The sequence below is a fragment of the Lineus longissimus genome, chromosome 18, assembly GCF_910592395.1.
Source record: "Lineus longissimus chromosome 18, tnLinLong1.2, whole genome shotgun sequence".
Lineage (NCBI taxonomy): Eukaryota > Metazoa > Nemertea > Pilidiophora > Heteronemertea > Lineidae > Lineus > Lineus longissimus.
In genome coordinates, this window is record NC_088325.1 from 1,238,048 (window position 1) to 1,262,649 (window position 24,602).

Genomic DNA, 24,602 nt, shown 5'->3' on the forward strand with positions numbered 1-24,602 from the left:
AATTTCCCTGGAGGAATACAATTCCCTTCCGGAGAAAGACGTTACATTGAATTCTGTGTTTTTTTTAACCTTTTCACGAGCCACATGAAACTCATGTCATTCCAGTGACGTCCTTGCGTCAAACCTAAGCCTCATAATATCTTGATTTCTTTATTTGCATCCACCAGCTTTCTGTTTGACTAATTTACAATTAAACAATTAAGCATTGCCACCTCAAACATGGATGTGGCCAGGCTAAAAGGACAGCAAACACTTTTGGTGCTAATTAATTAATTGTTCGTTAATTATAAGTGTCCCCATTGTCTGATAAGGAAGGTGAAATATTGGGATATTGACAGTTATGGAAGAAATATTTGTCGGGAAAATTATCCACCCACTGTCGTTTTTCCCGACCAATTTACTTCTGTTGAGAGCTGCTAGCTTGGCAGCGAGGCGAGTAGGGTACAAAGGGTTAATGCTCTCATATTGCTTTGTTATACAGTGGAACCTCTCTTGATAGCAGACACCCCTCTATTGAGGACACCTCTCTATAAAGGACACTCATTTCAAGGACACTAGTTTTGATCCCAAATTGGTTGCTTCCATTCCATTTGACCTCTCTGATAAGGACAGCATTTGTCAGTTTCGAGGGTGTCCTTAATAAAGAGGTAATATTCCAAAAGTGGGGGGTCACAGCTCTTTCCATATGCCATGCCCTAGTGATGAGAAACAAAGTGGAACTGTGGGAAAATGTCCCTATGTGCAGAATGGCCGCTGGTCTGACTAAGTGGGAAGCCTGGCACATGGAATGTGGAATGGAAAATCTATACCCAATGTATGGGTGTAGGTATAGACAATGATGCCTGATTCATGTATGCACGTACATACATCAATGTATCTTAATGATTAATGGCAATGAGTCAATCTATCGATGACATTCAACTCGCAAATAATAAGAATTCCAGGCGGAGATGTTACAACCAAAGTGACTTTACTCAATTTCACGAAAATTGCACGCTAATTTTTGGAGATTTTTCACAGAAAATGAAACATTTGAACAAAATGTTAGATTTCATCCAAAACTTCCAAGTCCAAATTATCTAAAAATGCTTACTTTGCGAGAATCGGACAAACCAGGACCAAGAACAAATCATTTGAAGCAAATTACATGAACTGAGAAATTTTCCCAGACATTTTAGGTTTGTTTTGCGTGCAGTGTCATCTTTTGATGAAATGGAGAACAAAAGACATTTGCTCATTTGTTTGTTTTGAAATCATTACAGAAACAACGAATTTGTTGTGTGTCTTCTGTAATCTATGACTTTCTGTTACTGAGGCACATTTAGCAGGTGGAACTGGCATCAAAACAAAGCAACAGGTTGCAAACATCACAGATTTGTCAAATTTATTTACCAAGGGTTTAGGGTTATGAAGTGTCTTGCTCTGGGACACAAAGACAAAACAGCAACGATCCTTCAAAGAGTCAAACCCACGACCTCCAGATTATGAGCCCGGCACTCTGACCACTATGTCACTGATCTTCTCGAATGGGTTTGGAAAGGGTTAACTAAAAGTCCTGCAATTCCCGTTTATTGCTTTAGGCCATGTTTTCACCTGATTGTGAAGTGCTCATTATTTCATCTTGAGATTCTCTCTATCTTGTGAAGTGTCCATTGAACTCGTCACAGGTTTCTCCCTATCTGATTAAGACTGATCATCACAGGCGACAAGATAATATCCGCCGACGCGAACTTTCACGATTATCTAATCTCCAAAATTGAAGAGCTCTCAGATCATCACGGTGCACATCCGAAAATACCCCATTATGACAAAAACAGTCACACATGACTCATTTTGCCAAAGATAAGAGCATCCTTCAGAAAATAGCCCGTGATATTTGAACAGTTCCGACATTATTCGAGTTACAAAATCAAAATCAAATTAAACTAAATCAAATCAAAATCAAACTACTGCGGCTCAACATATAGGGTGTCTCCCAAAAAATTACCATTTTCAGAATTTTCAAAAATTAATATATTCTGAAAACTAACGAAATAAAACTACACCAAATGTTCATATACAGCTGAGAATTTCTTCAAAGTGTATTTTTCACCAGTTGTGACCTTCTTTGACTCGATTAATTAGACTTGTCCATGCTCTCTGTCTAACAATTTCAAAATGGTAAAAAGACATTGTAACACCCTGTACACACCTTTCCGAGACTTGCAACAACGAACTCTTCAAACTCGATATAGAGTCCTTGATCTCAAGAACTCAGGTGTAACCTTTCTAATATCTTGAACAAATTTCATCTGAATAGAATTTGCGACACTCGAGATTCGAACAAGAAATCATAGCTGTTGACCAATTAAACAGCCCTGGCCAGTTTTGGAGATCAGAGCTTTCGGGCAAACTGTGAAATTTGAGAAATGAAAATGGGTCAAGTGACAAATTTCACTTTATTTGCACTGGTTGCTTTCTCGTTTTGAGTGTTAATCTTTTTTGGTGTTGCTATTTTTGAATGTTGCTCTTTTTTGGTGTTACTTTTTTTGGTGTTGCTCTTTTTGAATGTTGCTCTTTTTGGTGTTACTTTTTTTGGTGTTGCTCTTTTTGGGTGTTAATCTTTTTTGGTGTTGCTCTTTGAATGTTGGTCTTTTTGGTGTTACTTTTTTGGGTGTTGCTCTTTTTGAAAGAGGTGTTATTCTTTTTGAGAGGTGCCCTTTCAGGGTGTTGCTCTTTTTTCCAAAATTCAATTCATAGGGTTGTCACGGCACCTGTCAATCAAGCCATTATATCATGGTAATCTAATTGGATTACTAATTCAATTGCCTAGACATATAATAGACCAAACAAATGATTAACATATCCATGCATATTGTATCAAAATGTTATGTAATATCTCCGCTTGAGTGGTTTTCTTATTATTTAAAGCTTTGCATGAAATTTACAACATGTGACCATGTCAAGGATACTACCAGTAATACAGAACTTAATAGGCCCCTACACAAGGTCGGCAGTAAAAGGGTCAATATAAGCTAAACCCATGCTATAATCTGCAAATAAAGGGCCTTAGAAGTTACACTATGTGACGATGCTAATTACCAATGTATACCCAACCAAATTAATCACAAACATTGAATTAGTGTCGGGAAGAATTTTAAACAATTTGCACAAACATTTGGACAAACTTTCATAACATCACACTGCTAGTACAGTTCTTTCCATATTTTTCAAGGCGGCACAACTTGTAGCTGGTGGTAGGTATCCAAATTATCCCCAATTCAAACTGGCTCACCCTGTATTGAAACTGGCCCAAACCCATAATCAAAAGTGTACCAAATGACAAAGTAATGTGCCTTTTCTGTTTCAAATACAAGAAACCTGTACAATTATTGTACTTTGTGTCCAGAATATTTCATTCTTTTAGGTTGAAACCAATTTTTTGAAAATAGGCCTATGGATCATGGTATAATCCCCAAAAGTTAGACTTTATATATTTGCTAAATACCCTGCGGCACGTTTGGTAAAGCGCATAGTCCGAGGCAACACGCTTACTCAACTACTATATAAACTTATTATTTCTACGTAAACCAAATAACCGCCTTTGAATAGATTTTTGGCCACAGATATTGTTATAATAAGGGACCCACACATGATCGCGTCCTTTGTTATATTTTAATACGTGGAAAATTTGATACGAACAGATTAAGTAGGCCTGGTTTTTTTCTGAAATGATATACTGTTTAATTCTGCTCCACACAAAGGGGGGTAGAAATAGGCAGGAGAAAAAAACTAATTAACAGATTTCAGAAGTAGAGTGGAACCTCCCTTAGCCGACACCTCTCTACCTCTCTATTAAGGACACTACTTTTGGACCAAGATTGGTTGTAGCTATTTCATTTGACCCCTCTAATCAGGTTTTTCAGAAGCTAAAGAACATTTCCTTTTCAGAGTGTGTATAGGGCCTCCAAAGAGTTCTATAAGGTATTTGGAGATACACCAGGTGAAATATCATGCCTTATGGTCTGCTGGGCATCATTCCATTTCTCGAGATAATTCAACTTAACACGCAAGATTCATGAATCGTTCAGGCAATTACAGGGTCATGAAAATCCTAAAGAACAGCAATGTCACCCTAAGCTGAGAAGAATCACCTGTACATCATTATGTACAATATACTCAAAATATACAATCTCTTTAGTTCACGACGATGTGGAATGGACTCCAGACTAAAATATCGAAGCGTGAAGAAAAAGCCATGAATTTTTCATGATTCTCCAATTGGGTGAATGTTTGATGTGGTGATTATTTTTGACGCCTAAAAATTGCAGGAGATACAGAGCAAGGACCATGATATGTGACTAAGATTGTCTGTAACAAGTACAGGGATAATAATAATAATACGAGTCTTATATAGCGCAGTATCCAACCATTAACTGGCCGCTCAAAGCGCTTAATGCAGATAAGCTAATGGCAATAGGTCTAAAAAAGTTTCTTGTAAAAACGTTATCTGTCCATCAGCTCTCACTTGAAAAAACGGGCTCCGAAATGCTTATTTTTGGTTCAATTTTGAAAGTGCAAACATCCACATAGAGTCGAGACAAAGATCTTTCCATTCCAGGTATCAAACTCAGCTTTTAGCAAGAAGAAAAAGATGAAAAGTGTTTAAATCGGAGACTTGACATCCTGGGCCAGTACAGCCATTCCCTCCAGATAAAATTTACAAGTTTGGATGAAGTATGGTCTCAGCACAAGGCTTCTTTCCCAGACAGTTGGGATTTTTTTAAGCCTTAATATGCACAAGTGGTGTATCCTTCACATATACATACATAAATGGATGTATTATCATTTGCAACAAAACATATCATCACTGGAAATAGCCAATTGTTATCGCAAGTCTGGAAAAAAATCCATTTTGTTTGCACTCATCTCGCAGTATGGTCATGGCCACTTCAAATTCCCTCGACAGACGTTGGAACCCACACGCAAAAGTTACACGTGAAATAGCGACTAAACGTGTGTGCGAGCGCTTTTGTTTCACCAATAGAACAATGTCTCTAAAAAAATTTGGGATTTTTGAACATTGACCGTACAATGGGTGATATGAATATAGACTAGCAAATGCTTTTACTTCAATTTTGTACAGAAAGGCCCAGTGTAAATGTACATGGAGTTTTAGATAAAAGCATTTGCTAGTCTTTATTCATATCACCCGTGGCCATAATTCGACCATTATATTGTTCAAATTTGGGCCAATCTATATTGGCCCAAATTTGTTATTTCGCACTGTAGTCTTTTTTTAGTAGATGACTCCACATAATCTCGTGTCACAGGCCTTTTCTTACAGCCATATCATACCCATAAACGCAAAAAACTATTTCCCAGTATTAGAGGAGTTCAGAAGACCATTGGACACTTTGGACCATAAATGAAAGTGTTCAACACAATCTTTTAGAGCACAAAGGCTCATGTGTGACCACGCTTATCAGAGAGACCCCATGGGTGACACACTAATTGGGGAGATATTTAATTAGGGACCATATGCCAATTAATTACCATTTGATGACCAAATGCTAAGTATATGTATTTTCTCCATTTGACCAATAATAATCGTGACGTATGGACCAGAAATCAGAGTGAAAGTATTGTTATGGACCTCGGAAAGAATGTGACCTATTTCACACCAGAACTTCAAATATGTCTGTTGATTAGCATTTAGACAACTTGGGATTGAGAACTTGTAAATATGGAGGTTGATTTCTGTTAGAATACCCTAGTTTTGTTTATATTTCAATCTTGTCAAAGCGAGTTGTGCTCTATCCTCCTCCTTGTACCGAAAGGAAAAAAAAAGTTGAATAAAAATTATTTTTTCAAAACCTTTTCCGATTTCACAAGACTTTTGAGATTTTTTCCAAATATCTCGATACTTATCTGGGAAAGTCTACAACATAATTAGGGTTAAGTTTACCGAGCACACATCCTACGGCTATTGCCACATGAAAAATATCCACGCGCATAACTTTGTCATGCAGGTCTGGTAGGACATGACAATGGTCGTTCGTATAGGCCTAGGGGTGGCTTGGTGTGAATTTGAGAGATTAGCCGCCTTATTGGTAAGCTGTGCATGATCTTATGATGAGCGTATAGCCAGGTGCCTACACTTGGTACATCTGATCTGAGATTGTTCGCCAATGAAACCAAGACGAAACTTCACAGAACTCGCAAAAAATATATACCGCAAAACATGAATTTTCGTGGGTATTTTGTTTTTCCTGAATGTACTATCAAACACAAACCAAAAATGTGCAAAAATTTCAACTCTTAAGCTTTAACGATTAAAATTTCGGCAGACACGTGATATTTAAGTGTATTGCCACGTGAAAAAGAGCAAATTTGATAAATTTTAGCATCAACAAAAGTGAAAGTACAATAGCGGACCAGGTCTACTTGAAGTCTTCAATGAAAATTGTTATAAAAACTTCTGAAACTGGAACCTTCTTTCTTCAAGATATATGTTTGCCCAAAAAATCTGATATCATTAATTACAAAATTTGCACAAAATTATATGATGTCATTCAAAATTAGATGATATGAGCTCAAGGCAAATTCAGCTAACCACAAGGCAACGACCAACTCTGGACTCTTGGAACCCAAAAAGTGCAACTAAATCTATATCTAGATCAAACTTAAATTTTGTATTCTCGCAAAAAACACGCTTTAATCTTACCACGTCCGGCCGGCATCTTTAGCGATATCCGAAATTCGAAACACGAAGAAAAAACATCAACTTTACATCCTCAGCAGAGAAAGTCCAGTGGTTTTACAAATCATGGAATCGACCAGTCCATTTTGTCTGTCTTACAAAGGGGTGTCAGGTATAGATCTCATGGTGGACTTGGAACTACAATGGCAACTATAACCAGTCTGTTCCAATTTAAGATTGCCAGAAACAGGTATGTATAATGTGTAACCAACTGTACAAAATGTACAGCAATTTTTGGTAAACTTTGGTCGATTTTTCGCAGATTGGTTAAAATCTATTTGTCAAACCTGTTAACTTCTTTTGTAGTTCAATCTTGCAATGTTTCTTGTTATTCTTGAGTAAAACACTTTATTTACTTTGTGTGATTAATTTACGTGGATTTCTTTGACAGGAACCCAACTCCAAAATATACCATGAGGGGTATAAAAAGCTTTCAGTGGAGTTTTGATTGCAATCTTAAAGGGACAACTTCGGCAGGTGAAAAGTTGGTTTTCATGCCAATAAATGGTCCAGCTGGACTCTCATTTCCCCCAAAAAAAGGAACAAGTTAACAATCCCCAATCATGGGCCAAAAAAGGTCTTTTTGGCAAAATAAGTCCCACTGTTCAATGGATTTATTGTTGAATGCGATCAAACTTCATTATTCCCGATCTGGGATTGTAAATTTTCGCTAAAAGATATTCCGAAGACACAGTTAACGTTACTAAACTGGATGTAACCACAGACTTTCGTGGAATTCACAAGCCATGTCCAAAATCACCTTGCAACACTGGCGAAAAATGATCAACAGAGGTCAGCATTAATGTTAGACAACATGTGCTCAAGCTTGACTTATTATTAAGTACTAAATTCTTGATTAATTCTACCAATTGGTGTAAAATTTGGCATTGTTTTGACAACAATTTACTAAGCTTGGGCATGGAAGTAGAAAATTTGTGACATCGATAAAATATTTTCTGTGTGTTGGTTTAGGAATTGGTCGGGTAGTGCTTTGACATATTGGTTTGTTACCTATGGGTCGTGGGGTCAATCAGACGCAAAAAGCTACAAGATCACAGACCAGTCAGTCACTCTGCTTCACTGAAACGAGATTTGACTCCTGTTCAAAAATCAACGTGGAATATGACCCATCAGTGTGGTGCAACAAATAGTTAAGAAATAATTTTAGATTTCTCGTTATCTTAAATTCAAGTCTCCCGTTACAAACCAGGTTGTCACTTTGGAAAATGACGACAATTTAGGTTCAAATAGCCGGACATATTCGGCCAGAATTGGTCATCCAGTTTTGTAAACCGGCAATTCATGGCCAGAAATAACGTCCCGTTATGGCGTGAGATCTTAATCTCGAGGTTGGCTTCTGTTGTGAAAATGGCCGGGGAAACTTCGAATGGTGGGGGCGATTTCAACTCTATGACCTTTCTGACACCAGGTCCAAGAGGGTCATGGGTGAGACCAGCAGATACAGCTTGAAGAAAGATTGGGATCACTTGAATATCCAGTACACTCGCCAAAAATTATCATCAACTCACATGTGGAACTAATAACTCTTGTGTCATCAATGCTATTGCAACTTGGGTGCATCTAATATTTGAGATATCTCCGGCTTCAGATCCCCTGCCTCGTTAGCCGACTTGCTACAATATCAATAATTAAGCCAATTAATTGGTCAGAAATGGCCGGCGTCTTACGAGATGATGACCAGCCTGGCTTGTGCCCAAACAAGGGCAGTTCATGTCCACCTCATTAAGCCCCAGCTGGACCACACCTGCCAGTGGCAGAGCACCCTTGAGTCGAAATGGGTCCCGAATCAATTTGTAAACAAGGACAGCGACTCATCAGGCATGCCTCCAAGACTCAGAGAAAGGGGCACGTGCCCTCATTTTTGGGAAATTATGCTCCAATTCAAATGTTTTCAAACGTTAATTTCAAATTTCTAATCAGGGTAACCCACCTTGGTGTAGTGGTAAGAATACTGTTTGAGGGTGGGCAGTGGCAAGTTTTCAAAACTCCAGACCAGGAGGTTGCTGGTTCAAATCCATTCAAAGCCAGCCAACCACTTAATAGAGTTTGAAGACAGGTGATGCCCTTTGCTGGCCTCATTTCTTCTAATTTTGCTTTGTTACACAGAAACATGCCATGACTATGACCCACACGTCCGGCGATTGTCCCTTTTGTTTTTTAAGCAGGTTAGGACCCACTTCAACCCTGTTTAGGACAATGTTTCCTCAACAAAACAAGAGAAATAGAAGTGTGTGGGTATTTGTAAACATGGTGGTAAATACTGGCCATATTTACAAAAGTGTGAGACAACAAGAGTGCACCTTATTGGATTTGAAAGGCATGAACAGAATGTCCAGACCGAAATAAACAATAGAAATCTTTCTATTTGACAAGCTGTGGTGGATATTCTTATAATGCTTGGGACTGACTTCCATATACAGCAAAACTTTCCTTAGTGGACACCTCTCTATTAAGGACACCTCTATATTAAGGACACCTCTATATTAAGGACACCTCTCTATTAAGGAAACCTCTCTATTAAGGACACCTCTCTATTAAGGACACCCTCTCTATTAAGACACTTGTTTTGGACCCAAATTCGTAGTGTCTATTCAATCTGACCTCACTTATCAGGACACCTCTCTATTAAGGACAGCACTTGTCAGTCATGAGGCTGTCCTCAGTAGTGAGGTTCTACTTTTCAAAGCCAGTGTAAGGCGATTCTGTGACAACATAACAAGTGACTTGCCCAAGGTCAAAACAACTCCGAATGGAAAGAAAATAAGACATATCATCACTAATTACAACCGCCATTGACATTGCATGAATATTTCACACAAATGAGCCAGATGGCTAAGACCAATCAATGGCCCAAACAGAACTAAAGTGGACCCCCTTTTCGGACACCACCCCTCCGAGAAAATGGTCTCTACCACATACTACTCTCGCCATACCTGTTTATTCGATACATTGTGTGACCAATCGCTGGTAATTGGATAAACAGTTTTGATTGGCTTATTATTTCTCGGTGCTAGTGGTCGCCATTTTTGGACAGAAAACGTAGCAAGATCATCGGAAACTGGTAAGTCGTGAATTTCTACACTTTTTGTCTTTTTTGGGCAATTATGACACTTTCCTAAAGATTTCTTTAGATTTGTTTTACCTGTCTATAGCTTGCCAGAAGTTGTATAGTCACCTTTCAAAGTCATGAAAATTGGCTAGTTTAGCCATCTCCAGGATTTTTCAGTTAGAAATCCTCGAATTGACCCTCGGAAGTGTACCAGTGCTGTGGACCACCAAATTTTCTAAAAGTTTTTTGCGCGGAATTTGCAAATAAACTAGACCCGCAGAAATAAAAATCATGAAATACATATTTTTTATCAAGGACACCCTTGAGACTGACCAGTGCTGTCCCGATTACAGAGGTCAGTTTGCATGGAAATGACAGGTAATGGAACCAAAACCAGTGTCCTTATTAGAGAGGGTGTCCTTCATAGGGAGGTGTCTGGTAGGAGAGGTTCCACTGTATGATTTCAAATTGGCAACGCTCTCTGTGAAATAGATATCCATACTCATCAAACATCTGCACTTTCCAAATTGGCCAAACATTTTCCTCTTGAAGTTCCGACCTCCTTCAAGTAAAGTGCCCGTTGCATGTCCATGGATGATAAACATGTATTTACAAAGATGAGTACCTGGACGTGATGGTTGATCACTTTTACGAGAGATGCTCAAATTTTGAATCTGCACCCAGAGTGGGGCTAAGATGTAAAGTGCACCCAGATCTAATGGGTACATTTCGTTTCATTACAGTGAAGTGCCTTGTGGGCAAAAATATCATCACCCTCATAGAATAATTGCCATTCATCCAAGTTATATTTTCTACTTTTGAGAAAAATGGAAAAACTGTCCCCAAATGTACTGATACTATTAAGAACAATATATCTGTTTTTGCCATTTCGAGAAAAAAGGCTTCAACGTTTGGAATTTTAAAACTGAAGATGGCTGCATTGGAAAGTTGTGGAAATCTTTCGTCATAAAATTTTGACTAATTGCCTGAAAGCTCCGAAATTTGGTGGAGATGTCAGTCAAAGTATTTGCAATGCCTTCACATGGTTATCACTAAAATGATAAAGATGCCATATATCTTTTTTGCGATGAAACTTCTCGAATATTTCACAGTATTTCAGCCATTATTTGTCACATTTTTCAGAAAGCTCGCCTCAAATTACCCCTACGACTAGGCAAGTCAGTATTTCACACCATACAGAACAAACCCTAAACATGTCCTTTCCAAATCTATAATGACAAAAAACTGTGATACTGTCATCAACATTGTTTGGCATGTCCGAACACGCACAAGTCAGGAATTCGACACAGCGTAACAAATTGCGCCAAAACGCAAGCTTTCCCTCGGATATTAGTATGATATGTCTGACGCCTTGTTTAAAATGAACGTGTAACGCTGGAGGGGTATTCTTGTAGAGGGAACGATAACTTTCATGAGATATCATAACGGAATGCAATAATATTTGAATTCATATGTCACAATGGGATCAAAGGCAACGTATGTGTATTTAACTTTTTGTCTGGTCTTGGCGAAGTTTGAAGAATTTTATCACATATGCCTTTCCTTCAGTTTTATTGGGCTTGCATCCTCTTACAGCAGGCCATTGTATCATACTCTGAACTGTCTCCAAATGTACTGATACTCAGGACTGTCTCCAAATGTACTGATACTCAGGACTGTCCCAAATGTACTGATACTCAGGACTGTCTCCAAATGTACTGATACTCAGGACTGTCCCAAATGTACTGATACTCAGGACTGTCTCCAAATGTACTGATACTCAGGACTGTCCCAAATGTACTGATACTCAGGACTGTCTCCAAATGTACTGATACTCAGGACTGTCCCAAATGTACTGATACTCAGGACTGTCCCAAATGTACTGATACTCAGGACTGTCCCAAATGTACTGATACTCAGGACTGTCCCAAATGTACTGATACTCAGGACTGTCTCCAAATGTACTGATACTCAGAACTGTCCTAAATGAACTGATACTCAGACTATCCCAAATGTACTGATACTCAGGACTGTCCCAAATGTACTGATACTCAGGACTGTCCCAAATGTACTGATACTCAGGACTGTCTCCAAATGTACTGATACTCAGGACTTTCACAAATTAACTGATACTCAGAACTGTCCTAAATGAACTGATACTCAGACTATCCCAAATGAACTGATACTCAGGACTATCCCAAATGAACTGATACTCAGAACTGCCCAAAAATTAACTGATACTCAGGACTGTCCCAAATGAACTTATACTCAGAACTGTCCCAAATGTACTTATACTCAGAACTGTCCTAAATGAACTGATACTCAGGACTATAAATGGACTGATGCTCAGAACTGTCCTAAATGACAAAATGCAAAGATAGAAAAAACGTTCAAACAAATCTATCTGTCGTGAACATCTTTCCTTTTTCCCACCCATATCATGATATTTCAATCGGTTTATAAAATCCAACAACTAATCACTTAATCCCTTTTCTGAAATCATTGTCCACATCACTGATAATCATCATACCACCCAATGATCATATTGGATGAATTTGAATATGAAATCCTTTGAGCGTAATGAAACTCGATCACACCAGTATTCAGTATAATCCCAACTTTGGGCAATAGTTTCAGGCGATATCAGGATGATCAGACGCCTACACAGAACAACATAATAAAGCGCTCAGCAGACGGGCGATTTCAACAACAACTGTTACTATCGTCAGTCTCCATAGAGGTACTCTGGGGTGTCAGTGGCAGCCGTCCTTCAAACGGTAGCCTAAGCTCAACATGTGATGGACAGAGCAATAATCAGATTGGACTTTGAACCCATGACCCTCGGATCGAGAATCAAACACCTTAAACTGTAGGCCACCACGCTCCACAATGATATTTTCTCCAAAATTTTAACCACAGAAGCTTGAAGAGGACATTTTTCTTTGATGGGTTTTATGGTGATACCAAAAGCACAGTTAGAAAACATTTTTGCAATTATTTTTGATTCACGGCTTTTCAAGTGCTCAACCCTGCCAGCCCCTTCCCTAGGCCCTGTGTCAATGTTGTCACAGACTAAAAGAAACATTACACCGAATAGTGTAAAGATTTCAGCGGGGGCTTTTGACACTAAACATCTAATACTAACTAGTTATTTGGTCGGTGCCCGAGTCACTATTGTAATATTGCAAGTCTGGAGCTGTTAAAAAGGGCTGTACTTGCCATAAAAAATAATTGGAGGCAAATACAAAGTCACTAAGTCTTAATACAAATCTGGAGAAAAAAATGTGTTGAAGGTTCCAAAATCTCATTAAACTAAAGTATTAGAGGAGCTTCTTCCAAACTGTAGAAAATTCTGAGAGTGGAACCTCTCTTAATGGACACCTCTGTTAGCAAGATACCCTCTCTCTATAGACTCATTGGGTCGTTTCAAGACAACTTGACCTCGGTAATCAGGACACCTCCCTTATAGGGCACACTTGGCATTTGGAGGAGTGTCCTTATAGAGAGGTTCTACTGTACTTGGGTTGGACTAAAATTATGAAATTATCCGGTTTGATATTAACCTCTGTAATCAGGACACCTCCCTATTAAGGCCAGCACTGGTCAGAACAAAGGGTGTCCTTATTAGAGAGGTTCTACTGTACTTGGGTTGGACTAAAAGTCAAATGAGTCACTCCAGGTATTTGTCAATATTGATACAACGGCGTCATGATTTCGTTTGTTCCTAGTAATTAGCACCAGGTATCAATATCACACTCTCAGCGAAGAGAACAAATTTGTATTGTTCTACGAGAGTGAACACAATTGAATAACGCATATTTTAGTTGTATAGAAAGGTGTAGAGAAGATATCACCATGGTGCTAAGAAGATTTGCTAAATTTTGATGCATAGACCCCCCCTTGCTAAAATTGCCATGCTCGGAGACTGAGTATCAGAATCTGACAAAATTGTCATAAATCTCTCACTTCTCTCACTTCTACAACTTCTAGAACCACAAACCAATACATCCTCAATTAAATCCACCCAAAATAAATTTGTTCCACACAATGAATTCATTGAAGAAATTTGTAAGAAATTCGAAACTTCGTAAAGGAATTTCGAGTGTTTTGACAGAAGATTAGGGAAGACCCTGTTGCCATCCATGAAACAAGAGATAAGTTTCCTTAGCGACAACAAATGTCCCTTTATCCACTTTGTGGCCCCAAGGAAAACTTTAACCCTGAAATTCTATCATGAATCCACTCTGTTACGAGGACTTCTGAGATAAATGTCACTGGAGTCTATTCAAAACCGAAGTGATATGTACAAAAGTACCAGAATCTAAGCTGAAGGTATAACTACGACCAATCAATGTTCTGCAACATTGAAAAAGCCAGCCTCATTTGCATAACAGTGCGCGAAAAATCACAGCGATAAAGTTTTAAACAGTCAACAGATCAGCCCCCCTGAGGCTGACTAGATGACATTAGCATCAAACCACAGCCAATACCCGAAACTTCAACAAATAGTTTTTAAAAAACGAACTTATATGCAACAATGGCAAAAATGAAAAGATTTAATCGATGGATGAAACTAATGTTTGATCAAAACCACTAAAAGGAAAAGTTATTTAAAAATCTCATGCTGCCTGAGGCGGTGTCATCAACTGACAATTGTATGTGGTTGCGTATGATGTGCGGGAACAACAGTACTTAGGTTCAAATACCCTTTAATTTTGCCGACAGCACTTCAGCCGAAGTGGCAGTGATTCAAATCTATCGAAATTGACCTAATCGTGGTTGTGAAAGTTTAATCAGCGATACTTTGCGGGTGAATTTACCTTTGAAAGAATACAATAGCGATGAGTGTGCAATTTGCATGGGGAACTGTTTATACAGTAGGACCTGCCTTTAATTGCACTCTCTGAACGAGAACAGCCATTGAATAAAGCTGTAAGCAAAATTACAGTGTCTCCACCTAGTGTGCAAGAATGAAATCATTGTGAAAATTCATCTCCTGCACAGTGCTGCACCCTGTTGTTGGGTTGTCGAACCAACGCTTGTTATGGAAACCTGTTGAGAAAGATTTTGGTTGGACAGGAGTTAGCAACAGGCTACTGAATCAAGCGTTAGTAAGGGGGACGAAAAATTGGGATTCAGTGGCCTGTGAGTCAGCATCATAAGCCGCAATTGACATAGAAATACTGTCATGACATTAAAAAATCCCGACCAGTTAAAGCGATGCTTTCTACGAAGCAAATCGGACAGGTCAGCAGAAGGACTTGCCAAAAGATCACTATAATTTCAGGAAAACTGCAGGCATATACGAACGGATTATTCTAAACCAAGAAATAGGTGAAATAAAGGCAAGATCAGCTCTACTGACTGGTCCTCTGTAAACATGGCCTACACGCTGCATCCCAAAAAAAACTCAGACGTTTGGGTGGTGCAAAACAGGACAGGGTGTTCCAAAACTACGTCTTTTCTGTTTGTGTCAGACGTCGAAGTTAATTTGGTTATTTTAGGGAATAGAGCATTCAAACACACAAAACTATTTGAAGATCTCTTACAATTTATCTTCAGAATTCGAAATTGAATTGAAATGCAACGTAAAATCTAGCAAAAGTAGAAGTGATCAAATTTCTTAGCAAAGAAAACTTTCCACCCAACTGCCCACCGTTTTGGGATTGATCAAAATGAATGTCCTACCTCGTCCCGGGCAGACTCCCATGGAGGATACGTCCTCACCTTAGAGAAAGGAGGAATAGAATATTATGTAGGCCTGACAACCCCCCCCCCAAGCCCCCCTGCATCTTCAATGGGTAACAGAAGGAAACTAGCATGAACATATCCAATGAAATCAATTCTATCACTAGGGAAAACTGAAAAACAAAATATTCTGGTAACGAACGCCTTATTCTAGCCTCGATGGGCAAGGTTTGTCCACCGTCCATTCAAAAACGGTCCGCCTGAAACACGACCAACAACAACAACAACAACGCCGCATTCAAATTCAAATTCAAATACTTACATATTTTTGCCTTGACCGGCGGCTCCCCACATATGTCCTGCCGATGCTGCAGACATAACGTCAAGTTGACGTGATTGACGACAAAGTCTTGCTTCTCTATTTTTATATTGTCCTGCACCGGCGCGCATTTTTGATAATTTATCCATTTTTTTCCGTCGGAGGATATATCGACTTTTACACAATAATCCGAACCAGACGCCGTGTAATGCACGATATTATCTTTTTTGCTGAAGTTGACGTCTTTTGGTTTAGCCAGTGTAACAGCTGTAAGGGGAAAAAATTGGTTAAATTCTGACAGATTTTTTAAAAATATAGTCGAAGTTCTCCATTAAGGACACCCTCGGGACTGACAAATGCCGTCCTAATAGAGAGGTGTCCTGATTAGGGAAGTCCAATTAAATGGCAACAACAAATTGGCACCAAAAACTAGTGTCCTTAATAGAGAGGTTGTCCTCATTAGAGAGGTGTCCGCTAAAGGAGGTTCCACAGTAAGTTCCACAGTCATTTTATGAAAATGCTTGGTCAGCGCTATCCAATCAAACCAGTTCTGTAAGATCAATACTATTTTGGACAAATTCCACAACTTCTGAACTTTTTCTTGAAATTGCCATAGCCCTGAAAGGGTTAAAGAATGCGACTCACTTTTCGTCGTAACTGTAACTGGATCCGACACTAAACCTCGCCCCAGGGCGTTCTTCCCGAGGACTTTAAACGTATAAGTCCGATTCGGATAAAGTCCTGTCACATTGAAAGTATTGACACTCGGTGAGGTTTCTATTTCTTTCCCATCATATTGAACGACGAAGTTTTGGGGATGTCCGCCGTTGAAACCTGGTTCCCACTTTAGTTCGACTGACTCCCAGGTTGCCGCCAGGTAAACGAGGCCGGCAGGTTCTTCTGGTACACCTGAAAATAACATTAGAGGGGTGGCCATTTGTTATTAATGGTGGTCCAGGAAAATAGAAATGCAGTTATGCACAATGCCGCAGTGCAGTTATTATGCATACAAATTTGCTGAAACTTGGTATTTATAGTATTTGTATATCAGTCTACAGAACAGCAATGTTGAAATTTATATTTAGTATGTATATATGCGATTGGAAATTTCAAATTACAATTACAAATTTCTAACAAACAGCGTGGGCCACATTTTCTAATATTTGAAGGATGTTTTTTTTGTGCAAAAATTTCAAAATTTGACTCGAAAACATAACGACAAAAACTTACTTTTCTTTGTCAAGTTGAATTCAGTCTGATTATCGGGCCTCAATGCATTATTCGCTTTGCAATAATAAATCCCAAAATCTGCCTCGGCGATCGTCGTCAGCGTCAAACGGCTGACGTACAGATAACCCGGCCGCGGGTTTGTTTCCGATATTTTAACTTTAATTCCGTCGTCGTTTAACTTTGTTGTTGCGAGATACCAGCTGAAGGTTGGTTTTGGCACGGCGTTGCAGGCACAGGTCATGACAACAGTCTCGTTCGGGACGGTGCCAATCTTGGTCGTTAATATCTCCATGCGGGGTGCATCTGGAAAGATAAATTCACATCATTTGATTTGTTTATAGAGCATTTTTAAACAGCCATCTCTCGAAGAAGCAAAAACCTACCCCTTATTTTAGCCCTCTGTACATGTATGGCAGAAAAAAAAGGCAGATAAATGTCCAAATTTGACTGGTTGCAGACTCTCACAAACTCCTTGTTTCCAAGATCATAAAGTTTGTCCTGTCTCTGGTTGTGGCTGGGCCCCCCCCCCCCACCCTACCAAATTTCTGGATCCCACAGAATGACAGTCATTGTTCTTTCAATTCATCATTCTACTCACAATTGACTACGAGTACTCCCCATGATGACACCGAGCTGATATCACTTGACGCTTTACATGTATAGTTCCCGGCATCTGCGATGATGAGTCGATTACCATCAGGTCTTGCCGAACCTGCAAGAGAAACGAAGATTATAGCATGTTATGGTCAAAAACAAAAGTTCTAAGCACAAAAAATTTTATCGCAAGGGCCTAAAATTTTCCTAGTTTGACCCAAATAAGAATTAGCCAGTTAGGGCAATTTCAGCCGCGGGGTCAATTTCACCCCACTTAACGGTTCCAAAAGATGAGACTTGATTGTAAAGATTCATTTTCCTTACCTTTAAAAATCAAAATGCTTGTAACATTTTTACTCCCTTCGGTACCAACATTTCCGATCGATGCAGTAAAGCTATACAACGTGCTCTCCCGAGATATATCTCGCCCGTCCTTGAACCAGTTTATCGCTGGCGCAGGCTTCCCGCGTGCTTGACAATTCACGGAGTAGTCGGCCGTGCCTTCGTTGGCTTGGTGGTCTTGGGAGAGGGTTTTGAGGAACTGGGGCGTCTCTGGAAGGGAATGAGATAAGTTTTAATGTTTAGGAGGCAACTGATGGAGTTCGTGCAGACTTATTCGAAATCTTCTAAAATCCAAGTGCATAAGTTTGTCATCCAACTGTTAAGTTTATTTAAATGACGTGGCAATGTACGTATACTTACCTTGGGAACATGAAATCCACAGGGGCTGGGTGCACTGATGAAAGCTTCATGGAGCTGAAGCCCATTAATAATGCACTCTGAAGTGAGTGCGGGGCCCTAGGCCCAAATGGTTGCGACAAAAATCGATCACTTACGAAGATGGGAGAGTGTGAGACTTCCTCATCACAGGCACTACAGATGTGCAGTGCCAAAGTCAGAGCGCCCCGGGGTGTTCCCAGACAGTGGACACCAAGGAAATAATAACAAATGATGTTGACGTGGCAATTTGGTTCCAACTGTTAAGTTTGATCAGAAATGCACTTGGCCTGTGGTCTCCACTGTGAATGTCTATCAGAAATCCACTATGGTCTCATGGGTACAAGCCACCAGACCACTGAAGCTCAACTAGGCCCTCTCTGGTGTGAATATAACACTTACCAACAACTTCAAGATCTATTTCTGCTGTCGGTCCATCTCCGATCGTATTGAAAGGCATGCATTTGTATTTTCCCGCATCTGATAGCTTGGTGTTTGGTATTTCATAAACACCAGCGTTGTCTACAGTGCTGCCATCTTTTAACGTCCACCGGAACTGAGCAGCTGGCAGACCTGAAAACACAATGCGGAATAAGGAATTGGACAGATCTGTGTTCCCTAGATTCTAGGTTCCCTTGTGCTTTGTATCCCAGCAAACACATTTCAAACAACAAACCTGTGGAAGCCTGGTAGTGGATCCTAAAATATTCAAAATAAATCACTGCTTACCGCTCACTAATGTAGTACACCTGAGTGTCGTCTTATCACCTGTCTTGATCTGACCAGTTTCGGCTATGCTTCCTGCACCAGGTTGATCTGAAAAACATGTGATTACATAATCAAGTCAAACTGGCTTTGATACCACTGTGAAGTGACTTCGCAGGGCAATATTTTGAGGTGTTCACCTCGAGGACTGACCAACCGTTTAAGACTGGCTGCCAAGTGCCAGATATGTACAGTGTAACCTCCCTTAGCGGACACACCACTTATAAGGACACCCTCTCTATTAGGGACACTGCATCTGGTCCTAAATTGGTCATTTTCATTGAATTTGACCTCTCTAATCAGGACACCTTTCTATTAAGGACAACACTTGTCAGTCCCAAAGGTGTCCTAAATAGAGAAGTTCTACTGTATATATCAATAAACCTCCCCGCCCTGATTTCAATAAAAGAAACCAAAAGAATATCTTCAAAAACGACATTTACTTACACTGCACAACCACATCCATAACAGCACTTCCTTGCCCCTCAGTCAGATTCTGGCCGGACGGCTGAAGACTGTTCGTCACATTACACGAATAACGCCCTGCGTCCGAACGGTCAATCAGACCAAAATCTAAAGTGCGCCCAAGCGATTTCCGCGTATTTGTCTTAAGTTCGTTCCACACAATTTGATTGGTTGTTGCCGCTGGGTTTGAATCGATCGTACACGTGAGGGTCACTTTTTCTTTCTCTCTGAACGTTTGGCCAGGATTTGCAAAAGAGACGATGGGCGGATCTGAAAAATTAAAAAATTAAAATAAGGAAAAAAGGGCGAATATATTTAAGTTTGAGTCAATTAGCTTTCCAGAACTCTAGTGCTGCCATCTGTGCTTTCCAGAACACAAGTGCTGCCATCTGTGCTTTCCAGAGCTCTAGTGCAGCCATCTGTGCTTTACAGAACACTAGTGCTGCCATCTGTGCTTTCCAGAGCTCTAGTGCTGCCATCTGTGCTTTCCAGAACACTAGTGCTGCCATATGTGCTTTCCAGAACACTAGTGCTGCCATCTGTGCTTTCCAGAGCTCTAGTGCTGCCATCTGTGCTTTCCAGAACTCTAGTGCAGCCATCTGTGCTTTACAGAACTCTAGTGCTGCCATCTGTGCTTTACAGAACTCTAGTGCTGCCATCTGTGCTTTCCAGAACACTAGTGCTGCCATCTGTGCTTTCCAGAACACTAGTGCTGCCATCTGTGCTTTCCAGAACTCTAGTGCTGCCATCTGTGCTTTCCAGAGCTCTAGTGCTGCCATCTGTGCTTTCCAGAACTCTAGTGCAGCCATCTGTGCTTTACAGAACTCTAGTGCTGCCATCTGTGCTTTCCAGAACGCTAGTGCTGCCTTCTTGTGTAAGAATCAGGAACAATCCCACAATCGGGGAGAGGTAGGAACTGATAGTGATTCTGCCTCATAGCCTAGTGGTTAACACTGCTGGCTACCACGAAATAGGGCCCGGGTTTGATCCCGGGGAGAACCCAGGATTGTATTTCTGGATGAACCGGCGTGGCTTTCAAGGAACTAAAATTCCTGGCTCTTCACAACACGTACATTAAAAACGTATGAAATAGTTGAGGGTCTGTCGGATGAGACTAAAAGCCGTGGTCCCTTGTACCTGAGTGTCTATGCCAGGGCAAGTAAAAGATCCTACATAGGTGGACAGTAGCCTATAGTGGACTCCATAGGGATACGCGAGCGTTACTTACATTGGACTTGCATATCAATGGTGTCACGTCCAGTGCCAATACTGTTTGTTGCTTCACAGGTGTAATTACCCGCATCAGACTTCGCCACGCTAACAAACGTCAAATTATAATTCGCTGAAATAGATGGCGAAGATTAATCAGTTACATTTGATGAAATTGCACATATATTCTTTCTCGAAAATCTTATTGGGAAAGTTCAACGAAACGAGTGTTTTGGATTACATGGTAATGAATATGTACTATCAGGGGCCTAGCAGGCTTTTTGGTCTGGGGGGGGGGGGGCAAAAGGCCCTCGGGGGGGGGATAAAATGACATGTTGAAATTGAAATATTTTCCTTCAAAAATTACAGTCAAAAACACACTTTTGGGCAACTTCCTTTTTTCGCACGTCTGACATGTGACCAACGCTCTGGGTAACACGTCAATGGCACAGCACTGACGCGAATTAAGGGATGTCAATTGTGATTTGGACTGTAAGTTGTCTTCCTAATTGAAATAAGTTTGCACACACTTACCTCCCTTGTCTGCAGTCCCTTTCTTCCAAGAGACCAACGTCTCTTTAGGATTAGCAGTGACAACACATTCTATATAGCTTGACGCACCTTCGAGGGCAACCAGGGGGTTGTAAGGACGGAAGGACACGCGAGGTTGAACTGGAAGAAATTAGAAAATAATGAAAATTCATTAAATTATTAATGAGGGCAGAGCAGCTTTTTTTGCTCCTTCTTTCGTGCAGTCACGACATAGACAGCTGTCCTTCGAAGCAAGTTCCCCATGGGTCCAAACTCCTTTTTCGATCAAGTTATTATTGTGATGGTCCAACTCCACCAAGAGGTGCTGCTATCTGTCCACAGATCACTAAACTATTGGATTCAGTACCATGTTTAGTTCAGCGATGGCAGCACTGCTGATTTCACAAACCACCTGTTTTCCAAATGTATACAATTCCTATTATATTTGTTAGGAATTCAAACATTTTTCAATCAAAAACACTGTTCCCAGTTCCTGTTCTTGTTGCGAAACCTGCAATATATTTACAAAACTACGAATATTATTGTCTCTGTGCCAGGGTAGTATATGTGACCCGTCACAGCAAAACCAGGCGCATGTCGCACAGAAGATGAGCCTGAATGACACCAGGAGATAATGGAAGAAATTGATGTCCTCATATTTCAGAAAAGGCATACAATTGAGGAATGAACAAACAGTCCGTCTCAACCTGCCAATGTCAGAGCAACATGCGCTTGGTTTTGCTGTGACGGGTTACATATTTCCATTGCAACTTCTTTCAACAAAACAATAGAAAATTTGAAACAACACCCGTCGACATCTACTTACATTGCACATCTAAAACTGTTTGCGTTTCCAACGGTTTGTCTTTGTTGACTTCGTTAAAAACTTTGCACAAAAAAACAGCTCCATCGTCGTCATAGGTTAGAGTCCGCTGTAACGTTCCTTTGGTCGACGTTCCCGTTTTTGTCGTTGTTGACGCAATTTCGACGCCTTGACGGAACCATTGGATGGTTGGCTGTGGGTTGCCGCCATTGGAAATGCAGTCGAGTTCGACTGTGCCGCCCTCTTTAAGGTTTGAAGATGGTTGGGTGGAGATTGACGGAGCACCGGGGGCAACTGGAAGTAGAAAAACGACAATTGGTTAAGAAAGGATTGAGATTGTTTTGCTGTTGACGGTTTTGAATAAAGATGAAATAAGGCACGGAAAAGTACTTTGAACTGGAAAGGAGTTTACAATTCCCATGATGGAATATATAACAACAAGTCAAGCCCTTCCTTTTATAGAAATAGCTTTACATTATCACTGACGGTGAAAATATGCTAAGTCAATTCAGAAGCATGTAAAATATGTCGTGACGGTGAAAATATGCTAAGTCAATTCAGAAGCATGTAAAATATGTCGTAGTGGACATTTATCTCAGTTGTCCAACTGGGACGTGGGGTGTGGATTCCTAACCCAGCATGAAACACCAAAACCAATGTATACTTCATGGGCTCTAACAACTTTACATGCACTCTGATAGACCCCTACAAGTTATGTCAGTCTCAGTTTCAACTGAACTGAATCAAAATCCTCATAGATCCTTTGTACAAAGCCAACGTAATCTTAGTTTTTCTCCAGTCGAAAATTCTCTACAAGAACCAGGAGCGAAATTACACAGAGTAACACACTCACAAGTTATAGAAGTCACTGGGCCTTGTAAAATCCCCTACCCCTGTGGATTTAGTCTTTACAGAGTCAGCCAGGCTGTTCAAGCCCCTTGTACAAATTTCCTGGACATTGGGACCCCATTCAATGGAACTGCTAAATTGGCTACAACAGGTGACAGAGCCATGGGGGACAACTGCAAATAAATTCAAGCTAAGTTTGCCAGATTCATCAGTATGATTGTACACCGAAGAATTACAAAATGTACAGACAGCTTCTCTTGAAGACAACACAAGAACAATCAGTGAATCTTGTCTTGTTTTGAGGGTACATTTTCTGGCTGGTTTCCTCGGCACAATGCAGCGATTCTGGCCGACCAGTTACCACACAATGGCCCCTGGGCCCTCTGGGCAAACAGAAAGGACAGAACGGCATGAATAGGGACAAAATGGCCGATCGTGACCAGCGGAGGTGGTAAACACTGCACACAAGACATTCATTTTCTCTAATTTTTCATTACCCATTAGATCATCAGCCAATATTTACTCTAAACATGCACATTGAGATGCAATTTATACTCCTTTCATCACTTTTTTCATGGACTTCATTTTGTCTTCCCCTATGATTATCAACCTAAGGGGCGCAAATATTGACCAGGCGAACCAAAACAGACAAATTTCCCCCTAACTCTTCCAATTCCGCTATTTTTGTTGTGTAAACACGTTTTTTATCCGACATCTCCCTGAGGCATTCGTCATTCAGCCTCTTCAGAGCAGCAAATATTGGTCCAGATGAACGGATAAAGTAAGAAGGAGCAAAGTTGGTTTCAAATTCGTTTATCCATTGAGGTTGGGGGCACTAACTAATAAACCCAACTGGTGCCTAACCACAGTGGCACGTAAAACACTTGGAGTCAGTAGCACATACCCAACTGGTGTCCAACTGTAGTGGCACATAAAAACGCTTTCCCTTGGAGGAGGAATACTCCCGGGAGAATTACACCTCTAAGTTCAGAGCAAATGCTCAGGAAGAAGAAAAGTCTGAATAACGGAGCTGTTCTTGTTAACGGACTAAAATGTGGTACACCAAGGAATACATCCTCAACTGATTGTGACATGCCCCTTCGCATCTCACAAACAATTAGATTTCCCCATAATTAATAAGCCAAACGAAGTTACTTCTCCGGTAATGAGGTTCGTCTCTTCCCATCGTGCAATAATTATACGAACATATAAGAAGTAAATTAGATTACTTGTATTGCGAGTCGTGCATGCGATATTAACAAGTGCCAATATGTCATTATTTACGTTAGACGCCATTTGTTCGTCTGCCAAGGTGATCCAAGTTCGGACTTTCAAATGTGTCCCTTCTATCAATCATCATGCAGGGTGTCCTGAATGTATATTTACAAATACCAACTAAGAGGTCATCTGTGTCCCAACTAATATGAGCAGATGACCAAGCAAAGATTACAAATGCATCTATTCTAGCAATCATATCACGATATTTCGTGACATGCTACTTGTCACTAATACCGTTTCACCTTTAGACCCTCAACTCGTGTATTGTCTGTCTAATTGTAGTCAGCGCCTTTGTTAACTTTGCATATTCAAAGCTCGGATA

General features: G+C 40.2%; 1 protein-coding gene across 5 annotated transcripts in view; it reads right to left on the minus strand.

Moving 5' to 3' along the window:
* Nucleotides 1-24,602, minus strand: part of LOC135502261 (neural cell adhesion molecule 2-like) — an 81,352-nt gene that overhangs the window by 14,686 nt on the left and 42,064 nt on the right. For 4 of the 5 annotated variants that reach the window (XM_064794939.1, XM_064794934.1, XM_064794938.1 and 1 more), the window contains exons 3-14: nt 22,157-22,447; nt 21,334-21,471; nt 20,819-20,932; nt 19,573-19,860; nt 19,090-19,176; nt 18,763-18,933; nt 17,968-18,195; nt 17,648-17,761; nt 17,050-17,352; nt 16,465-16,728; nt 15,823-16,086; nt 15,501-15,539 (exon numbers count right to left, since the gene is read on the minus strand). In XM_064794939.1, coding sequence (XP_064651009.1) covers nt 15,501-15,539; nt 15,823-16,086; nt 16,465-16,728; nt 17,050-17,352; nt 17,648-17,761; nt 17,968-18,195; nt 18,763-18,933; nt 19,090-19,176; nt 19,573-19,860; nt 20,819-20,932; nt 21,334-21,471; nt 22,157-22,447 — 2,301 coding nt within the window. The remainder of the gene's footprint in view (nt 1-15,500; nt 15,540-15,822; nt 16,087-16,464; nt 16,729-17,049; nt 17,353-17,647; nt 17,762-17,967; nt 18,196-18,762; nt 18,934-19,089; nt 19,177-19,572; nt 19,861-20,818; nt 20,933-21,333; nt 21,472-22,156; nt 22,448-24,602) is intronic. The other variant, XM_064794935.1, reaches the window with a different exon arrangement.